Here is a 19,495-nt window from a genome sequence, read left to right as displayed (position 1 = left end):
TAGTTCTGTTGGGCTGAAGCTTTTCTTAACCTTAGACAGTTTGAACTAAGAAAATGCTCCTGTTTCAGATGCAGTTTGACAGATCATGTAGCTGAATAAGCCAAGAGCTGATTGTTGCTCTGAGTTTCCAGATAGAAAAGATGGTGTGCAATGAAAGTGGCAAAACCGTGTGAAAAAAGTGTAAATTGATTGTGAGCAAGAATAAATATGTTCATGTCTCATAATAATAAACTAATGTCAGTACTTTAGTTTAAAGCTGCATCCCTGCATAGCAATTTGAAATGTATCTTTGAGAATGAATGTACAGTTATTATTTTATGTATTGCAAAAAGCTTGATTTGGATTGATTCTCAGGAAGTAGATTCCTTCTCCTTCATGTCTCTTCATTTATGGTTGTGTTCCTGTTGCATGACCACTCCCACAAGTCAGCATAACAAAGATAGATGCACCATGGAGGTTTTAATTAAATCCAAGAAGAACTTGTGGGCCATTCTGCTGATTGTGCATGAACATTTTCAGACCTTCTCCGCTGCTCATCCTTCATCTCCTGGGAATACCACGTTGATATGTTATTAGTGTGTCTGGAGTTCAATTACTAGAAGTGCCCATTCGTCTGGAGCCACACCCCAGTGAACTGCTGTGTGTTAATGGTGGCATAAAAATGTTTTGTTCTGCAGCCAGCAGGATAATTGCCCTTGATTTCCGTGAGGTGGACGTGCAGCTCTGGCAGGTTTGAGCTGCAGATAAGCATTTTATGTAAGCAGAGCACTCCACTGCTGCTGGTGCCACCTCCCAGGGCTGGGGAGCTGCACACACCAGGGAGTGGAGGCCATGGTGCTAAGGCTGAGGGAACTTGTAGAGATATTTACATAAAAGCCCTCCATCTGTGAGAGACAAATGTTTTTCAGCAGTAGGGCTCTGGAAAATAGCACACCTCTACAAGTGAAGTGATTTTTTTTTTGTGAAATGTTTAAAAAAACCTCAGATACAATAGATGGATAGCAAAAGAGACACTTTTCACTTATCTTCTTGGGCAAGTGTTTGGTTGTCTGTCATTCAAGAATAAAAATCTCCCAAATCTCTAAAATGGTTTAAGGATGCAACTCTTTTCCCCTGGTGGTGCTGTGGGATGTCATTCATCCTGCAAAAGAAAATCAGTCTTGGATCCTGTTAATTGGAGGAGTGGAGTCACTGTTTCTCAAAAGCAAAAGGAGTCTAAAATAGCCTCTAATTTACCAGTGTAAAATACACTGACATCCTTGCATAAAGTATTCCACTGAAGTGGAATGGAGGTATCAGTAAGTTATTTGGAATGTTCTATATTTAGGACATGAGTTTACAGTTTTGTGCCGTTCATGATCCCAAGTGTGTGCTGAGTAGAACTAATCTCTTCCACAGTGCCAGACAGTGCCTGTTTTAGCAAATAATTTAATTCAAACCCTCTCTAGAATGTCAGCCCTCAGAATGAAGCCTGTAATGTATCTTGGAGATAGCATTTTAGGAGAGTGAATTAGTGTCCTCACTGTATGGAGTCTGAAGTTTGCTATTTGAACAGTAGTTTAGGGAGAACTAATTTCTAGAGTGTTATTGGAGAAACAGTATCTGGAAAAAATTGTTTCTTGTCTTAGCTTGTTGGTACAGAGCAGACAAAAAACCTGCAGCTGCTTCTGCTGTCCTTGGAAGCAGAGAAAGCCAGTGGGAATGGAGCCAGAAATCCTTCTGGGACCTACAGCTCAGCTTTGTTGTACACAGAGAGCCCAGGAGTTCTTACTAGGGGTGCTGAGGGGAGGAACTGTTGTTTTAGCAGCAGGAATTAAATACCTCTGGTTTACCCAAGGACTCCAGTTGGTCTGGTACTATTGCATGTGTTTCTTGAGATATTTGCTCCAGGCATCCTGTGTGTGCTCCTGATCTCGATGTCTCACAGCTTTCAATGCCTCCACGCTCCCAGCAGAACAGAGAGTGTCTCAATATCTTTATTTTTGTCCCCTCAGCTCCTTGCTTTAGGCCTTTGTGTTTGTCAATATCCATCCCCTGTGTCTGTGTGTGGAAATAATCATATGAGAACATGCTGTTCAGATAAAAGAAAAATCCTGCCCTGTAGCAACTGGAAAGGTTTTGAAACACTACCTGGCAGCTGGTGCCAGCTGAAAGGTTGGTTATGACAGTGCAGGAGTGATGCCAGGGTAAATGTTGGAGACAACCAGGATTAGAATTTGTTGTGGCCCACAGAACCAAAGAGTTGGAGTTACTACCCAGGCCTCAGCTTACCTGCTGTGCCTAGATCCTGTAATTTGAATTTCTGAACTGTTTCAGAAGAGTTACTGCATAGTCTTTTGCTTACCTGCTGTGCCTGGATGCTGTAATTTGAATTTCAGAACTTTCACATGATTTTTTAGTACAAAAGTGTGCTGAACCTTTGTGCTGAGAGCAGCTGTGCCTTTCCTTGGTGCTGGGCAGCAGAGCAGCCTCTTTCCCCACCTCCCATATATTGGTTAAATGCAGCATTTCACTAACAGCAAATGGATGATCCAGTTCTTGTGGTGCATTTCTCCATGGCTGATTGCTCTTTTATGTGAATAAATGGCAGCATGCACCCTGTTTGAATCCTACAGGCACATGTCAAGTGACATTTAGTCTGAGATTTAATATTTTGTCAGAGTTAACAAAATGTTCAGTCCTTGGGGTGACAGGAGCTGAACACAGAAGTTGCTGCTGTGTTGCACTCACAAAGTAAACCAAGAATGTCTAATACAGAGAGAAACAGCCTTTAAAAGATCCTTTTCCACTATATCATTAGAATTTTTTCCAAATGTATTTAAAGCCAAAAAAAAAGTGTGTTCTTGGCCATAAAATTATATCCAATATAGCACAAATGAACATAGCAGAAAATTAATCAGATAACAGCAGTGCACAAGCTGCCAGGTTAACTCTCCTGCTTTGGGGACTCCCATCATAAACTGAAGTGAAAAGAGAGTAACTATTTGCCACAGTTTCTGCTTTGGGAGCTCACTCAGCTCCTTGCAGACCTTCAGCTTGTTCTAAAGGAGGCCTTGTAAACCAGAATGAAATCTAGGGAATGTTCCTGCCGGTACTCCAGAGATCTAGCAACAGCTCTTGGAAGTCACCATAGATATTTTGACTTCTTTTTCAATTAATGTGTTTTAAATGGAACTGCTGTGCTGAGACTGTGATTCGAGTTGGAACTTTGCATCCCCCAAGACAACTGGTGGAAGACTTGGATTAAAACATAAATTTTGGCAAATATGTTGCCTCTTAACCTCTTTCTCTTAGTTTTATCTGTTTATCTTTCAGAATTGTAAATTGATTTCCAATTAGCCTCCGCTTGCAAGTAAAACCTGGATTCAGAATAAAAAGGAGCAGAAGTAGGTTTTTATCAAGAAAACTTTCAGCAGCAAAAAAAGTGTTGCCAGGCAGAACTGGTAATTGTTGCAACACAGCAGATATTTGTTTTACTTATTTATCTAGGTGGAAGTGTAGGTCAGAACAACTCCAGCTGCACTAATTTTGTGATCTGTACATCAATACAAATTGCTGAAAGCTTTGTTATCTGTTTCAAGAGGCCGTTTAGAATAACTTGCTGGATCAGCTTTATTCCTGAATGTTAGATCCGAAACATGCTGGTTTTCTAATCTTTCCTTTTTGACCACTTTGCTCTGCGTAGCCAGTCAACAGAAATCCCAAGTCTGGGGAATGTTGATAGGGAGAGCTTTATTGTTCAGCAAAATATGTCTCCAGAACGTCTGTTCTGAATGTATTCCCAAAATGGTGATCACATTCCCAGTCAGGCTGGCCAAGAACTGTAAGGCAAAATTTGAGCAGCTCTGAAGGGTTGAACAAGTTCAGCTGTTTTGAACTAAGTTTGTGTTGGTGGGATATTGAAAAGTGTTTGGTTATGAGTTCAACTTGGGACAAGTTGTGGTTGGGGAGGTTGGTATCAGTTCTGTGCAAACTGTTACTTCCTCACTATGAATTGGAGAGGACTTGTGAGTCTGGGAAAATGTCTTTGTGGGCTCTCTAATCTGCTCTGCTGATTCATTAAAAAAGGATTTTCTAAGCTACATTAAGGAAACGTGCTCTCCTTCTTGCTATGACTTTACTTGGTGATTTGATTTGTTATTTTTCATCAAGAATATAAATTTAAAAAAAAAAGATGGGTAATTCTGTTTGAGGGCAATCCAGTATGGTCTGCAGAAAGGACTTTCTAAACAGGTGAGGGCTGGTACAACAGGGCAAATCATCAGCTCTGTGTTTCTGAAGAGAGCAGTTCATTTGAGAGGACTTTGTTTCCAAGGGAATCCAGCAAACACATCCTCCTAGCTCTGTGATGAATAAATGTCTGTCGTGAGCTGAGCATTACATGCTGCCTGAGCTGCTGGTTTGTGCACCGGAGGCTCTGACGCCGTGGAACATCTTTGTGATTCATGGCATTGCAAAGCTGGGGTGGAAATCCAGGAGCTGAGCTGCTTTCTTGTCACTGGAGAATGGACTTCTCCTGCTGCTTAGCTGGGTTCTTCTACTCCACATCACAGCTGTCCTTTAAGTGAAATGATCCTCAGTTGGCAGAATTTTCAGTTTGGTAAATTTGGATCTCAGAGTTGCTGTTTGGGATTCCTAAAAGACAGCTTCTTTCTTGGAAGGTGTTGTTGCAAAGGAACAATTATATATTTTCAGTAATTTGCAAAGCAAGTAATTACTAATGTGGTTTTTTTTGGTTGTTTTTTTTTTTTTTTTTTTTTTTGCTTTGCTGTATGCACTGAGGTTTTGAGGTGTTTATAGGAATGTAAATTATGGTTCATGTTGGCCACAGCCTATTGCAGAAACACTGAACAATTGAGACTTCCTGAAATGTGATCTGCTGCTGCTTTAATATTCTATATTGGTTGGACTTTGCCTGCCATTCCCAACAGATTTGACTCATGCTCCTAGAAACTTGCTTTCTTTCAAAGCTAATTTCCAAATGTAAACAAATCTGCAAAATGTGCTTGATGTTTTGGGCTGGAAAGAACCTCAGATGCATTTCTGCAACGCAGACATGAGTGACTAAATGCTTCCCAAAAGTGAAGCAGGCTAATACAGTCTTGAATTAACCTCAAACCAGTCAGTTCATCTTGAACTGTAATTATTTCCATTATTTGGAGTTGTCTGGATGTCAGTGTCTGTGATGGGTTGGCTTTGATGGGCTGTGCCATCCCTGAGCTCTGTGCTGTGTGTGGTGTTTAGGGTCATTTGTTTCTCTAGCCTGAGCCCATTTTTGCTTTTATTTCTCTTTTTCAAGCTTTCTAACATCAGCTGTTAGTGAGCCCTTGACAATGGCACCCTGGTGGTAATTCTTGCCAGAGTGGTCAAATTGAGCATCTGCTGAAGTGTCAGTGCAAGCACAGAGAAAGGTGCCTGAGTTCACTGCGTTTATTTTGCTGTGCAATGTCCCTTTTGACATTCTTGTGACACTTTAGCAGAATTTAGTCAGACTGTCTGCAGTCCCACTTCCCACTGGGGCATGTGCCTGGACTCGTCTGGTGCCATCTCACTTTTTTTCCCTTCAACTGCCTTAAAAAAACCATATTTCCCCTCAATCTGTCAGCCCTTGTTTAAGTTTATTTTTAAAGGGAAAGGGAGGTAACACACTGTGTAACTAAAAGCATCATCCTGTTTACTGTACACTTCCTTTAGTTTCCTTCCAGTTCTCTTTGTGTTCTTTCCTTTCAATCTTAATTGGCTCAGAGGGAGAAAAAAATACTTTTGCTTTATAAAAACTCTGAGAATCTCCAACTTTGTAGGCCCAACAGAACTGTCTTGTGCAGGAGCCTGTGGAAAACAATGTGGATTATTAGCACAGACAGGTCAGGCCTTTCTTCCCTCACACAAAATAAATATTTGGAAAGAGGATGAATGTTTTTGTTACAGTAGGTTTAAGCACGGGTTTATTTTTGTAACTGGATTTGTGAAGTGTGTAGATAATTTACAGTAGAAGTTAGGCAATCTGTCTTTCAGGAACTTTTCCCCAGTTACAAGAGAGGGAATTCAGGTTGCAGAGAGGTCATGGGAGGTCAGTGCTTTGGAAAACCTGAGGAGGATGGACACAGCTCCCAGCTCTGCCATGAGGAGCATGGCAAGGAAGAGCTTCTGCCAAGGGCTCACTCAGGGAGATGCTTCATGGAAGTATTGCCTGGTGGTTTTATGGTTTTGCACATGAAAATATTTTTGGAAATGTAAAATATCTCACAGTGAAGAATCTACATTTTTGCTATGCTCTGAAACAGTGACTTTAAGGTGTCTCAGTGATGGGAAAAATCCCATGTTTCACTTTGTTAATGCAGGTACAGACTTTGTATTCTCACATTCGTAAATCACTTTTCTTCTCCTCTTTTAGGAAATGCCCAATTCTGTCTTTTTGGTCATGGAGGTATGTGTTAACATGGATGTTTCTGGTTGATTTGAAAGACTTTTAGACAAAACTGTTCCTTTGCACAGCTGCAAACTAACCATGGCTTGCTAAAACAAGCTATTTTGAAAAGTAAATTACAAATTTCCTATGCCCCATTAAATTTATCAGCACTGTTCCATAAGTTATTCAGTTTCATGTTATGATACTGTAAGTATTGATGAAGTGTGACACCTCGAATTACTAATTACAAATAATTGACAAAACAATTTTAAGGCAAACAGCTGGAAGGGATTTAATTTTCATTAAAAGATTACAAAGTAGAAATGATGTAGCAGGTGTTTCAGTGCTCGTATTTTAAATAAAACCTTTTGTTTTTAACAGTACTGCAATGGTGGGGACTTGGCAGATTACTTACAAGGTAATTGGTTACTGTATTTCCCTGTTATTTTGCTTTATGTGTTTATATTCTGTATTCCTCACATCCATTGGTGTCTCTGAGGCTTTTGCTTGTGCTTTAAATCTGGGTAAATGGATGTGATAATGCACAGACAGAAAATGCTTTTTTATTTTTTGCCACAGCCTGAATGTAACATTCCCTTATTTGTCAATGAGGGAGAAGCTGTAGTTAACCATCAGCAGCATGCTGAAAAGATGTATGGGTTTCTATTTCTAAAACTACATTTTGGGGGCTGTTCCCAGTGTTTTGATTCCACCTGTTTTTCTTTTCCTAGATGTGAACTTAAAAACACTGATTTACTTATATAATAATGCTCTGAAAAAGAGGCAGTGCTGGCTTAGGAGAGATTTTCCATGGCTCTGCCCAAAGTGAGGACAGAATTTCTAAATCATGACAAATGGATTCTTATTCCAACCAAAATTTTGAGCAGAGATGTTCATCTTCATATTTTTTATGATGGAAATATTCTACTTGCCCTTGTATCTCAGCCTGTTGAAGGAATCTTTTTTATGCACAGCTATTGTTATGGTAACTGTGTGTATTAAAAGCCTAATTCACTTGCCATTAAAACCTTTGGAAAGACTCAGACAGTGAAATCCAGCTCCTGTGTTCAGTGCTTTTTTTGGGCTGCAGAATGAGGTAATACCTTCAGAAGAGACTTTGAAAAGTACATCTCATTTTTTTTCCTTTCAAAATAAGTTTTATCATGGATGAAATTCCTGAGCAGAGTAGTTCTCAGCATCCTCATACAGAACAAATTTTATGGCTTCAGGTTTTAACGTGATTTTTGGATGTACTTAATGTGAAGTTCTTTTATTTTCTTGCTTCCTTTGCCTTTTTAGCCAGTTTAGGATTTCACAGAATTCACAGAATGACTGGGTTGGAAGAGACCTTAAAGATCATGGAGTCCACCCCAGCCCCAACACCTCATCTAAACCCTGGCACCCAGAGCCCCATCTAGCCTTGTTTTAAGGGTTGGGGACTCCACCACCTCCCCAGGCCATTCCAGAACTTTATCACCCTTTTTAAAAAATCTTTTTCCCGATATCCAACCTAAATTTCCCTTGACGCAGCTTGAGACTTAATGAGATTTAATTTGAGATTTAGTGGCAACTGAGAAGTTTTACAATTACGATGCTGCCAAGTTGAATAAACCACTGGAAAAACAGATGATTCAGAGTTGTGTAGCTGCTCTAAAACTATGGTGATGTCTATATTGTTGAGAATATTTACATTTATAGAAGAACACTGGATTGTAATTCATGATGATTAGATTATAACTCACTGTGTTTTCAGCTGATCTCTGTGAACTAAATTGCTTTTACCTAAAGATACTGATATTTATTCTCCCCCCTGCTCCTGCGTGTGTCACTGGCAGCTAAGGGGACTCTGAGTGAGGACACCATCCGAGTGTTCCTGCAGCAGATTGCAGCAGCCATGAGGATCCTGCACAGCAAAGGCATCATCCACAGGGACCTCAAACCCCAGAACATCCTGCTGTCCTACGCCAGCCGCCGGAAATCCAGCGTCAGTGGCATTCGCATCAAAATAGGTACATCCTCCCTCCCTGGAAGGGCAAATCAGCACCCTTGGGTTGTTTCCTCCCCTCAGAAATGTCTCTCCAGTTCAAGTCCTGCATATGGAGTGTATTCAGTTGATGCAAATCAGACAGCAAGTCAAGAATGAGCTTCATGCTGTGCTGCGTTCTCAGGATAAAAAAAGATTGAATCATAAAGACCTGTTTGATTAAATCTGCAGGACAAATCTATTTAGCTGATGTTTCTAGTACTCAACTATTTTAATTAGGTATAAATCTTACTTTTGAAATGGTGAGTAGCCTTTAACCCATTTCAAAATTCTGTGTATGCAAGACTCCAATTACATTTCCAGCTGTTTTCTTTTTAGGTGGTAGATCCTCTTAAGGGTTATTTGAGAGGTTTAGAAGTGAAGTGTATGACCTGGTTTTGGCATGGCAGAAGGCAGGTTTGGCCTTGTAACAGGGGAGAGATGTCAAATATTCATGATACTACCAAACTCCTCTGCAGAGGCCGCTTCAGGAGTTTTAATCACTCCTTGTTGCCTGTTAAGTGTCTGTTTAAAGCTACCTTATTTCCAACAAGTTCATTCCTGTGCTTTTGCTCTAAAACTGCACAGGGAAGACCAAACTTCTTCCATTGCTCTCCTTACTTGATAGCTTCAGATGCTTTTGCCTGCGTGGAAAATTCAGGCACCTGAAACTTGACTTCTTCAGCTTGTACCTGATGTGATTTCACTGCAGGCAGATTGTATATTCATCACTCTTAATGAGCCATTTATATTTAGCCAGTGACTTTAATCCTTTCCTGCTGATGCCAGACAGGCTGTTCTGCAGCTGGGGAGGTGCCTGAGCAGCAGTTTGTGTAAATGATGTCACTGCTGCTTCTCGGCTTGCTCATTTGAAAGATAATACATTATTCTTTCAGCATGACAAAGATTCTAGTATTCCATGTAGCTGGCTAGATATTAAACCTGTCTTTTTTTTTCAATCCCACTGTTAATTGTAGCAGATTTCAGTCAGAGACAGGTGATTTCTAGACTGTAAAAATTTGAAAATGATCTTTCTCTTCATTAACCAAGGTTGTTCTTTACGCAGCTGACTTTGGGTTTGCTCGTTATCTGCACAGCAACATGATGGCTGCAACTCTGTGTGGTTCCCCTATGTACATGGTAAGGGATATTTCACATTATCTTGCTTGTCTCAAACATTCTCCTGCCAAAACAAAATAATTGACTGCTTGCAGATTGGCAAATGCCTCATGTTGCTTTACAAGGATCAGGGACAGAGTGCAGTTCCCCTTTCCATAGTTTTACTACCTTTTTTTTTTTATTTCTTTGGGATTTGGAGACCATGATTGTTATAATCAGGGAGACATCAATCATTTCTTAGTGGTTCTTTGTCCAGAAGAAGAACTGCAGAAGCCAAGTAAATAACATGTCCCTCTTCTTCCCAAACAGGCCAAATGCTGGATGCTTTCTTCAGAGCATCAGCATTTCTAGTTTCTTTGTGGTTTTGAAACTCAGGTTTCATTTTAGATAGAGCTGGTAGCTCTCAAGCCATGTGATGCACATGAAAATGTTAATTTTCTGTTACAATGAAGTGCTCTCTGTTAATACTGCTCTGACAGTAGATTTGTATTGCTCCGGCTTTCCTTTTTTAGTTTTCCCTTCTGAGAATTTGCTGTTCTTTCCAGGCCCCTGAAGTGATTATGTCTCAACACTATGATGCTAAAGCAGACCTGTGGAGCATAGGAACTGTGATTTATCAGTGTCTTGTTGGAAAACCACCTTTTCAGGTAGCACTTCCTTTCCTTTTCCCTCTTCTCAGTCTGAAGGACATTCCTGGGGCTCTTGCTTCTAGTCAGGAAAGCAGAAGCAAGTGATGTCTGAGTGTTGGTGCTGCACAGGCTTGAGAATACCAAGGGAGAAGTTGTTTATGCTTAATCTGCATGATGAGTGTGTTCAATCCAGAGGAAATGCATAAATAAGGAGCCTCAGTGCTGAAGGCACTGCTCTGCTTGGTGTTTTCTCCTTTGATGCCCATATGCAAAAGTCTCCTTTTTGTGTATGTGTGCTTAGGAATAAAAGCTATTTCCTCCATGAAACCGAGCTTTAATTAATGTACATTTTTATTTGACAGGCCAATAGTCCTCAAGATTTGAGAATGTTTTATGAAAAGAACAGGAATTTGATTCCTAGGTATGTCACCATGGCCTTTCCTGTCACTTACACTTGTTGATTGAACACTTTTTCATCTTGGGGAATGCCTGGGATTCATAAAAACATTTGCTGTTGCTGTCTTTGCAAGGGTGTAGTGTGATACCTGTGAATCATGTTGCACCTTGCTTTGTACCTAGCTGAACCTAAATGGACTAAGGCTGTAAAGCACAGGTAGTGATGACTTAGGGATGTGGCAGAATGCTGATTTCCTGAAATTCAATGTGCTATGCATTATTCAATGCATGCATTACATTTAATGCATGTTTTACTTCCTCTTGTGTGCAGCATTCCTAGGGAAACATCAGCTTACCTGGCTGACCTGCTGTTGGGTTTGCTTCAGAGAAACCAAAAGGATAGAATGGACTTTGGTATGTATTTCTTTTTTCCTCTTGCTCTTTTGACTTTCCTTGTTAGTTGTATTCATGTGACCAGAATAATTATCTTGACCTTTTGTCCACAACCAATTACAGGAGAAGTGGTTTTTTTCTTCTCTGTTTTCATAAAGAAGGCAGAGGAGCTAAAACAAATCACTGGATAACTACTGTCAGTGTTAAGTGATGCACATAAATCATGACTTTGTTTTTGAGTAGTGCAATATAAATCAGTTTAATTCTTTCAATTGTGCCTTTCCTTCAAGGATTCACTGCTATACCTTAAATTTCATGTTGAAATCTAATTTCTGTTACTTTAAGTGGTGTTTTAGCATCAGACTGGGAGCAAACATTTTTGATCTCCATGTACTGGAAGAACACACTTTGGAAACACACTATTGAACAGTTACATCTTGATTAATTCTTCTTAGCTGCATCTTCTATGTCATGATATTCATGCTGCTTATTTAAATTTTATAGCACTACTTGTTAATGCAGTTTTATCATAGCTGCCAGGAAATGTTAATCTTAAAATTTTAGTTCAGATCCAGAAAAAGCTCACGATAATTGGGTAGAATGTCACAAATTATATTGGTCAAGTATAGAAATCTCTACATGTAGGAGAAATAATACCTGACAAACATGGGCTGTAAGTCATTGATTCCACTCTACACTCTGGGTGTGCTGATCCCTACAGCTCCTTCAAACATGGGAAATGGACTGTAGCACTTGTGGTGGTGGGAGAAAGCATTTGTGCTTCGAAAGAAAAATAGAAAGCAGAATGGCAGTGCTGAAAGTCATGTTTTCCTTGGCTGAGCCACTTCAAGGGCCTCAAAGGGGCTGCTCTGGAATGTGCTTAGCAAAGGGAGTGAAAGGGAGAGTTTATAGCAGAGCCCAGTCGCCTGTTGGTAAAGTAAAAATAGCCCTGGAAATGTTGTTGATCTTCCAGCAATATAAAGTAGAACAGCAGGTGTTGTACCAAGCTGGAGAGCACCTGATCCCTGGGTTCAAGTGAATAATTGCATTGTTCAGGCATTACAGCTGGATTCCTTCCCTTATCGGGTCATGGGCAAAAGTGTTGCTGAAGGAAGGGACATACTCCAGGCCTCAGATTCTTTCTGTTTTTTATCCCCCTCCTTGTTATTTGCTTATGTCTGAGGCACAGCATTGTTTTTCCTCCAGTGTTAGGACGTTAAAGTTCACCCAGCTCAGCAGCTGGCTCCCACCAATCCTCAAATTCCCTGAACCAGCTGAACACTGCTCCTTGCAGAACAAAACTTTCCATGTAACCTAGTGGCCAACTGGTTATGCTCAATTAAAAGTGCCTCAGCATATCCATTTACAACAAAAGCAAAGTATTTCTAATGTAACAACAGCAAGTTCACTGGGGAAATTGTTAAAGAAGTGGTGTCTAATTCTGCTTTATGCCATGAGCTGGCTGCACAGGTCATGTTCTGCTGTTGGGAAGTGGAAAGGAGAATGGCTCTGCTGTGATTTTCTTTTTTGCCACCTAGGGTGTAGCATTAATGGCTTCAAAAATAAATGTCCATCCTTGGGAAGGGCAGAGCTGAAAATACTTTCAGTATCTGATGTGAAAAATGCTCATTGTTTTGAAGAGCAGACTAAAACTGGATTACTGCCACAGAGAACATAATTTCCTCAGCAGTGTAGGGAGGTTTCTTGTGTATATGGCTTTAAGTGCAGTCACAAGATTTCTTCTAGTGATTCAGTCTGATTTGCCTTGCTGACTGATGCTTGAAGTTATTAAATTGATTCTTGTTTCCTTTCCAAACTCTATAGCAGCACATACCATGGAAAGCTTTAATCTTTTATAAGCTCTTCACCCTCTGGCCCTGCAGTGTTGATTCTGGGAATGCAACCATTTATCACCATCTGCAATACAGTCTGTAAATCCTGTCATTTGTACCTCTACTCACAATGGTGGTTGTTTCTTGTTCTACAGAAGCATTTTTCAACCACCCTTTCCTGGATCACATTTCAACAGTGAAAAAATGTAAGTAGTTAGTTGGTTTTGGGGGTTTTTTTCCACTTATTTGTGTGAATGATGAATGTTGCAGGCTGGGAGGGAGAAAGATCTGCCAAATATCACACTAAGTGTTTATGAGACATTTTCCTCAGCCTGCCTGTTGTTGTGCTCTATTATGAGCCTGAGTGTTGAATCCTTTCTTGTATTATGCCAGACTGAAATGTGATCCTTATTTACTTGTTCTTTTGACGTTTGCACTGAACTTAAATACCCTCGTGTGATTGAGGATGTGCTGTTCTTATAAGCTCTGTAAGGGCTTATGAATGAGAAGCAGCGAGGAAATTTGTTTGAAATTCAGCCTTCTGAAGTCTTAGTCACTTTTTTTTTTTTCCCCCACTCTGGGTTTTTCTCTTCTAGCTTGTCCTGTACCAGTGCCCACATACCCAGGCTCAGTCTCTGGCAGTTCCTGTGGTAGCTCCCCTTGTCGCTTTGCTTCTCCTCCAGTAAGTTCTGTGTCACACAACAATCTCCAGAAAATATTTTCTGTAATGTTTAGCCAAGAATTCATGAATTTTTTAAATCTTTTAATACTTGAACAGTGTAAACTGTCATGTTTAGGAGCAAAGAGCAAGGAACACCCCTGTCTTTTCCTTAAATACCATTAACACTTTGGTGTTTTCTTGTTCCTTGTGTTGTATCTTGTGGGGGTTTCGTTGTTCTTTTTGGTTAAGGTAAAAAAAAACATACAAATATCAAATGCTAGAGCAGCAAATCTTGAGATATTCTGGTATGGTTTGCAATGTAATGACTGTTAGAGATAAATTTTGAATTGGCCCTTTTGGCTAAGGCCCCTTATTAAAAACCAGTGACATTTGGAACAGGTACATCTGTATCACCAGGAATGATTGAATAAATCCCAGTTGTTTAAACTCACAACCTAATCAGTATAGAACTGTCTAAACTGGCACTACAGGGTTATCCAGTATTTGAAATATCATAGTTCCAAAGCATTTCTATTTTGTGAATCACTGGATTTGCAGTGGGTTTTTGTAACTTTTCTTTTTCCCACCACCCCCCTCCAGTCTCTGCCAGACATGCAGCACATTCAAGAAGAAAATTTGTCTTCCCCTCCACTGGGTCCTCCTAACTATCTTCAAGTCTCTAAAGACTCTGCCAGTACCAGTAGCAAGAACTCCTCTTGTGACACAGATGACTTTGTTCTTGTCCCACACAATATCTCTTCAGACCATTCATGTAAGAACCTTTCTTATTTTTACATCTCAACCCAATTTTCATTCATAACACACTTCTACCTCCTGTTGTTCTTTGGCTCTACTTGTTCTAAATGTGTCAGAATTCAAACTGAAATTAATTTATGTCGTTTGATTCCTCTTTGGAAGGAAACTCTTTGGTACTGCATGTCTATCTGGGACATTTTTATCTTCAATTGAGCAGCCAAATATGCAGTAGGGGTGGTTTGAAGTCATGGAAAATAGTGGGGCTTGGCAGTAGAAGAAGAGATTCAGTTGTAAACAACTGCTGATAAAAGACCCAAGGATTCTCTTGGAGTTCTTTGTGGAAGCAGGCACTTTGTTTCCTCCAGACTCCCTGAACATTTAGAGCTCGTGCTCTAGAGCTGTAAATAACAGGTGTAGGTAAAAACATAAAACACTTCTAACATGAAAGGTAAAACTTCAGCCTGGGCTTATAGAAAGGAAAAACTTGGAGGCAGCACGTTTATGACATGGTCCCAACCTGAATTGCACAAAGTCAGCTGATTTCTGGATGATGCCACCAGTTGTGGTAAATATTTGACTGAGTGACTGCCTGAAGGGTTTCTGCCATCCATGTTGTAAACATCCCAGTGCTGATACCTTGTACTCCTACACAAGAGAGTTTATTTCAAAATTCTTATTAATATGGCAACAACCCACAAACAAACAGCAAAATAACTTGGTGAAGAACTCCCCCAGTTCCATTTTTGTTGGGGGGGGGTCTCATTTGAGGTATTTTCCTACACAAAACCTTTTGTGGGAAACTTTCATATATTCACAGAAATGTTTTTCTCTACAACAGCAATATGGAAGATTTAATTTCTTTTTCTGATTCTGCTTGCTGATGTGGGTTTTCCATGTGTTCCCTCCTGCAGATGATATGCCTTTGGGAGCAGCTGGCAGGCGGGCTTCCAGCGAGTTCTTGATGTGTGGAGGGTAGGTGTGCTGAGCTTCTTCCAAAAAAAACCTCTTCTTCTAAAATTGATGCTGCAGCTGCAGAAGGGGGTTCTGGGCTTTTGGCACTAGGTTGTCATAGCTCTGTGGACTTTCTGAAAGATAAACAAGAATTGAATTTGAGTATCTAAACAGCTTGAATTCAGGAAGTTTTGCTGCCAAGTAGAGTTTCTCTGGTGTGAGAACCTGTCTTTTGAGAGTGGTTTTTGTTTCCACAGGCAGTCACCATTAACTATTTCTGGAAGCTCAGGAACTGTACAGAAACCATCCACAGCCTCTTCTCGAAGTGCTGCTTCTGGTGCAGCTAACAGGTGTGTGATGTGGCCTTAGATTCTCTGCTATTTTATGGGTTTGGCTTTATTTATTCCTTTTTTTTTTTTAATTGTGAAACTGGACTAAAATAGAAGCCAGACCTCATTTCTCCAGGCTCTCTACCCTTCATGCCTTCTCTGGTGCATCCCCAAAAGATTTCCATAAGGAGTTGAGAGCATTCTTTGTCTGTTCAAGTTTTGAGCTGTTTAAAAGCAGAAATTTAGGGACATAACTGCCTTGTCTTTTTTTTTGGTGTTGGGAAGCACAGCCTTCATGGAGTGAGTCAAGATGTTGAATGCAGATACATTTTACAAAGTGGTTGTGAGAGAAGAGGAACTCTGAAAGCCCAGATTGCAGTGGATTTGTGTCTCGTGGCTGGCTTGGTTTGTCTGGTCGCTGGGTGTGGCTTTTGTGCGAGTGATTATTGTGAATTTCATGCTTGTGTCTCACAAGATGCCAAAGTCACATGAAGGAGCTAAACATGTATTGCAGGTTTTCCATCAGCAGGACTGGTAATTAGTCCCCTTGCTTCCTTATGGCTGTAGGCTTCAGTTTCTGCTGGTTTAAAATAGAACTGATTTTCATCAGTGGGGCCTGAAATCTTTTCTGTGTTACACTGGAAAATGTAAAGCTTAATTGTGGTGTTTAACTACTCATGGAATATCTGAGCAGAATTTGTTCAAGTGATGAATTTCATGATGTTTTCAGTACAACAGAAAGAGGATGAGTGGCTAACTGGGGAATAAAGCTATTATGCTGGGTGCATTTTTGGCTTGTGCCAGAGCTAGAGGGCTGCAAGTCAGCATTATCTGTTTAGAAATGCTTGTCACAAGAAAAGTTTGTTACTTTGTGCTGATCTTTGTGCAGTTGGGGAAATGTGCTGACAGGGGCTGTCGATACAGCTTTTAGCCTCATGTTTTATGTTTAAGGGCAGATAATGGGGATGCTTTGCCTGTAGAGACCCATTTGCTCTGACCTGGCCATCTGCAATGTACTGTTCTTTCCTTTTTCAAGTTGTGTCAGGCAGCGTTTTTAGAGTTAGAAATGTTAGGAAAATATGCCAGTTGTGTTATCTGTACTTTACTGAGAGCTAAATGGTCACATGGTTAGAAACAGCTGCCTCCTGTTCACACTCTGTACTCTAATAGTTTGATTTAATTACTGGCTGAGTTAATTCACTAACTGCATTTGGGGCTGCACGGTCTGAAGGAAGCAGAGTGTGAGTCTGATATTCTACAAGATGCTGGTTCTGGTTTGGGGTTTGGTTTTTTATTTCCTGGCAAATATTCTTTCATTGTTTGTAGGTTGTTTCACTTTGTTTTTTTGGTGTTTTACAAAAGGTTGTGCCCTGTGAAACAGTGAATCTTTCTGATTAGCTGATGAAACTGAATTAATTGTGCCCATAATTATGCTGCTTTCTGCTGTGTGTCTTCACAGACAGTCTCCAGGCAGAATGGGCAGATTAGGTCGAGGTGGTTCACTGTCCTGTGGTTTATTATCAGTTTTATCCTCTGGATCTCAGAGAAACAAGATTTGCATGCAGCTCTGCACACATCTGTGTTGCATTTTCTCTGACTGGTAACAAACCACATCGGACTGGAGGATGCCTGGCCAGAGCTCAGCTTTGGGTTTGAGCTGGGGAGCCCAGCACTGTGCCTCTGCACCCCATTACACAGCACTGCTGCCTCCTGTCAGCTCACAGCTCAAGAGCTTCCTGGATTTACCTGCAGAGCTGTGTGAGAGCAGGAAAAGGCATTTTCTGGGCTGAGTTCTTTAAAAGTTGAAGTGCTTTCATGGTCTCCTGAGTGTCACTGCCACAGTTTAAATAACATCTGCTTCCCTCTCCTGGGGAGAGGCTCCCTGTGCTCCCTGAGTGTGCTGTGTAGTCATGGCAGGCTGCCCACAGCCTTCCTGTGGTTTCCACTTGGGAGTCCTTCTCCTTGCCTGGAAGTTTTCAGGCTTTCTGCTGACTGTGTGTCCACAGCCAACTTCCAGATTACTCTGTGGGATCCAGAAACTGGGTGGAAACAGCAGGACCAACTTACTTTCTTTTGCTAAGGAAGTTCTGTGCCTATTAGGAAGTAATATTTCATTCTAAGTGGTAGCAAAGAGAATAGGACAATTACAGTAAAAAAACCCTGATTTCTGTTCAGCTGGAGCCGGGCAGTGAATCTTGTAACTGCCTGTCTTCTAGAGATTATTTTTTTTTCACATTTCTTCTAAGAATTTGTAATCTTTCTTTAAAGACATGGTCAATAAAGGACCAGATAGTAAAATGATTATCTTCCACACAGCCCATTTGTTTGAAATTCTTTCAGTTGAATTCTGTTTTCCTTTGAAAGTGTTGGTTACTGATTACATGCAGTAGTTTGAGTCCCGTGTCAGGAGCCACCCTGAGGCAGGTCACTGACACTCCAGCTGAACTTGGGCAATCTGCACTTGGAATCTGTGGATTAATGTTCAGGTGTGTGGTTTGGCTCCCCCTGTCAGGAGCTATGTTCTTACATTACATAACATGTTTTCCTCCTGCAAGTTCATGATGTCTCTGGGGATATCTCTGCCTGTGCTTCGGTGGCTTTTGTCCACATTCCAGCCCTGCTCTGAACTTCCTGTCCCTGGGTTTTCCTAGAACACTATTTTCAAGTGTGGTAAACACAGCGGGCGGCTTGGCGGGGAGTCAGAGGGATCTGGAGATCTCAGTGATGTGTGACCAAGGGCTGACTCCCAGCTCTGTGTGATCCCAGCCAGTGCAGGGAAGGCAGGGAGTCCTGAACAGTTCCTGATCCTCCTCTGTGCAGCGTTGGAGCCGGGTTAGGACAAGCAGAGATCACACCAGGGAGCGCAGAAGAAGTTCATTTGCTGTTTCCTAGCTTTTCTCCAAATTCCTACAGTACAGTTCTGACAGAGTGAGACCTGCCTGCCTGTATTCACCTCCACCTCCTGTCTCCACACCTTCCAACCTCAGGCACTGTCAGCCTTCCGTGTCCCCCCGCAGCGAGACGGCGCCGATCCCGGTTCCCACGCAGCTCCGGAATTACCAGCGCATAGAACAGAACCTCTCCTCCACTGCCAGCCCCGTGTCAAACCCCCACGGATCACCCAGGTGAGGATGGGCTTTTTGCCTCTTTTCTCTTGGTTCTGGTTGGTGTTTGTACCCTGGAAGGTGTCCCTGCTTTCTTGCTAATGTGATTTTTTTTCCACGCTAAAGAGACGGTTCAATGGTAACAAATAAAAGCCCTTCACAATCTCAAGATTGTTGGATGGGCACTTAAAATATTTCATGAAAACAAAATGAGCTTGTTCTTCCACTCAAAATGCAACCCAAGAAGGTAAAAAGATGAAGTCTTGCTTTTTTGCTGCTCTTTGTGCATTGCATGGCATTACATCATGAACTGAAATGTCAGTAATAAGTTATGTTTTGTTTTCACACATGTAGTAATGAGATGAATGCTTTGTTCTGTAGAATATCAAGGAAACAATTTTTGGCATGCCAGTTAACTGGCTTGTCTCATTACAAAGCTCTAGTGAGCCAGGCTTATTCTCTGCCTTGTGGTCTACAGGCTCAGGCTGGTGAAGGTCAGAGACTCATAAATAGACTACTCAGAACTCTGGAGGTCTTTACAAAAACAAACCCAGGGATTCTTGCACATTTTTTCCAGGATCCTTGATTTGATTATAGTTGTTACATTCAGGGAAATGACTTTCCCTTAAATAATCTGTTTTCAGTTATCTGTATTCCAGACACAATATGGAAATTTTGTCAGAATCTTTGCTGTTTAAAAAATGGGAATTTAAGGAATACTTGTATTGTAAAAGCAGGGCACCCCCAATGAAGGGGAGAAAATGGTGCATCTGACTCTATGGATATCAGAAGGCTAATTAATTACTTTATTATATTATATTATTCTATACTATATTATACTATATTACACTGAATCTGCACAAGCACTCAACTGCCTAGAATCTCGTGACTGT

General features: G+C 40.9%; 1 protein-coding gene across 1 annotated transcript in view; it reads left to right on the top strand.

Annotated features, from left to right (window-relative positions):
• Positions 1-19,495, top strand: part of ULK2 (unc-51 like autophagy activating kinase 2) — a 37,414-nt gene that overhangs the window by 5,275 nt on the left and 12,644 nt on the right. The window contains exons 4-16 of the mRNA XM_038158150.1: positions 6,395-6,427; positions 6,791-6,827; positions 8,245-8,418; positions 9,499-9,572; positions 10,097-10,198; positions 10,543-10,601; positions 10,908-10,990; positions 12,957-13,007; positions 13,398-13,483; positions 14,063-14,234; positions 15,130-15,190; positions 15,427-15,519; positions 18,486-18,623. Coding sequence (XP_038014078.1) covers positions 6,395-6,427; positions 6,791-6,827; positions 8,245-8,418; positions 9,499-9,572; positions 10,097-10,198; positions 10,543-10,601; positions 10,908-10,990; positions 12,957-13,007; positions 13,398-13,483; positions 14,063-14,234; positions 15,130-15,190; positions 15,427-15,519; positions 18,486-18,623 — 1,163 coding nt within the window. The remainder of the gene's footprint in view (positions 1-6,394; positions 6,428-6,790; positions 6,828-8,244; positions 8,419-9,498; positions 9,573-10,096; positions 10,199-10,542; positions 10,602-10,907; positions 10,991-12,956; positions 13,008-13,397; positions 13,484-14,062; positions 14,235-15,129; positions 15,191-15,426; positions 15,520-18,485; positions 18,624-19,495) is intronic.

The sequence above is a fragment of the Motacilla alba genome, chromosome 19, assembly GCF_015832195.1.
Source record: "Motacilla alba alba isolate MOTALB_02 chromosome 19, Motacilla_alba_V1.0_pri, whole genome shotgun sequence".
Lineage (NCBI taxonomy): Eukaryota > Metazoa > Chordata > Aves > Passeriformes > Motacillidae > Motacilla > Motacilla alba.
The sequence above is the reverse complement of the archived record's forward strand: the minus strand, read 5'-3'. Positions and strand labels throughout refer to the sequence as shown.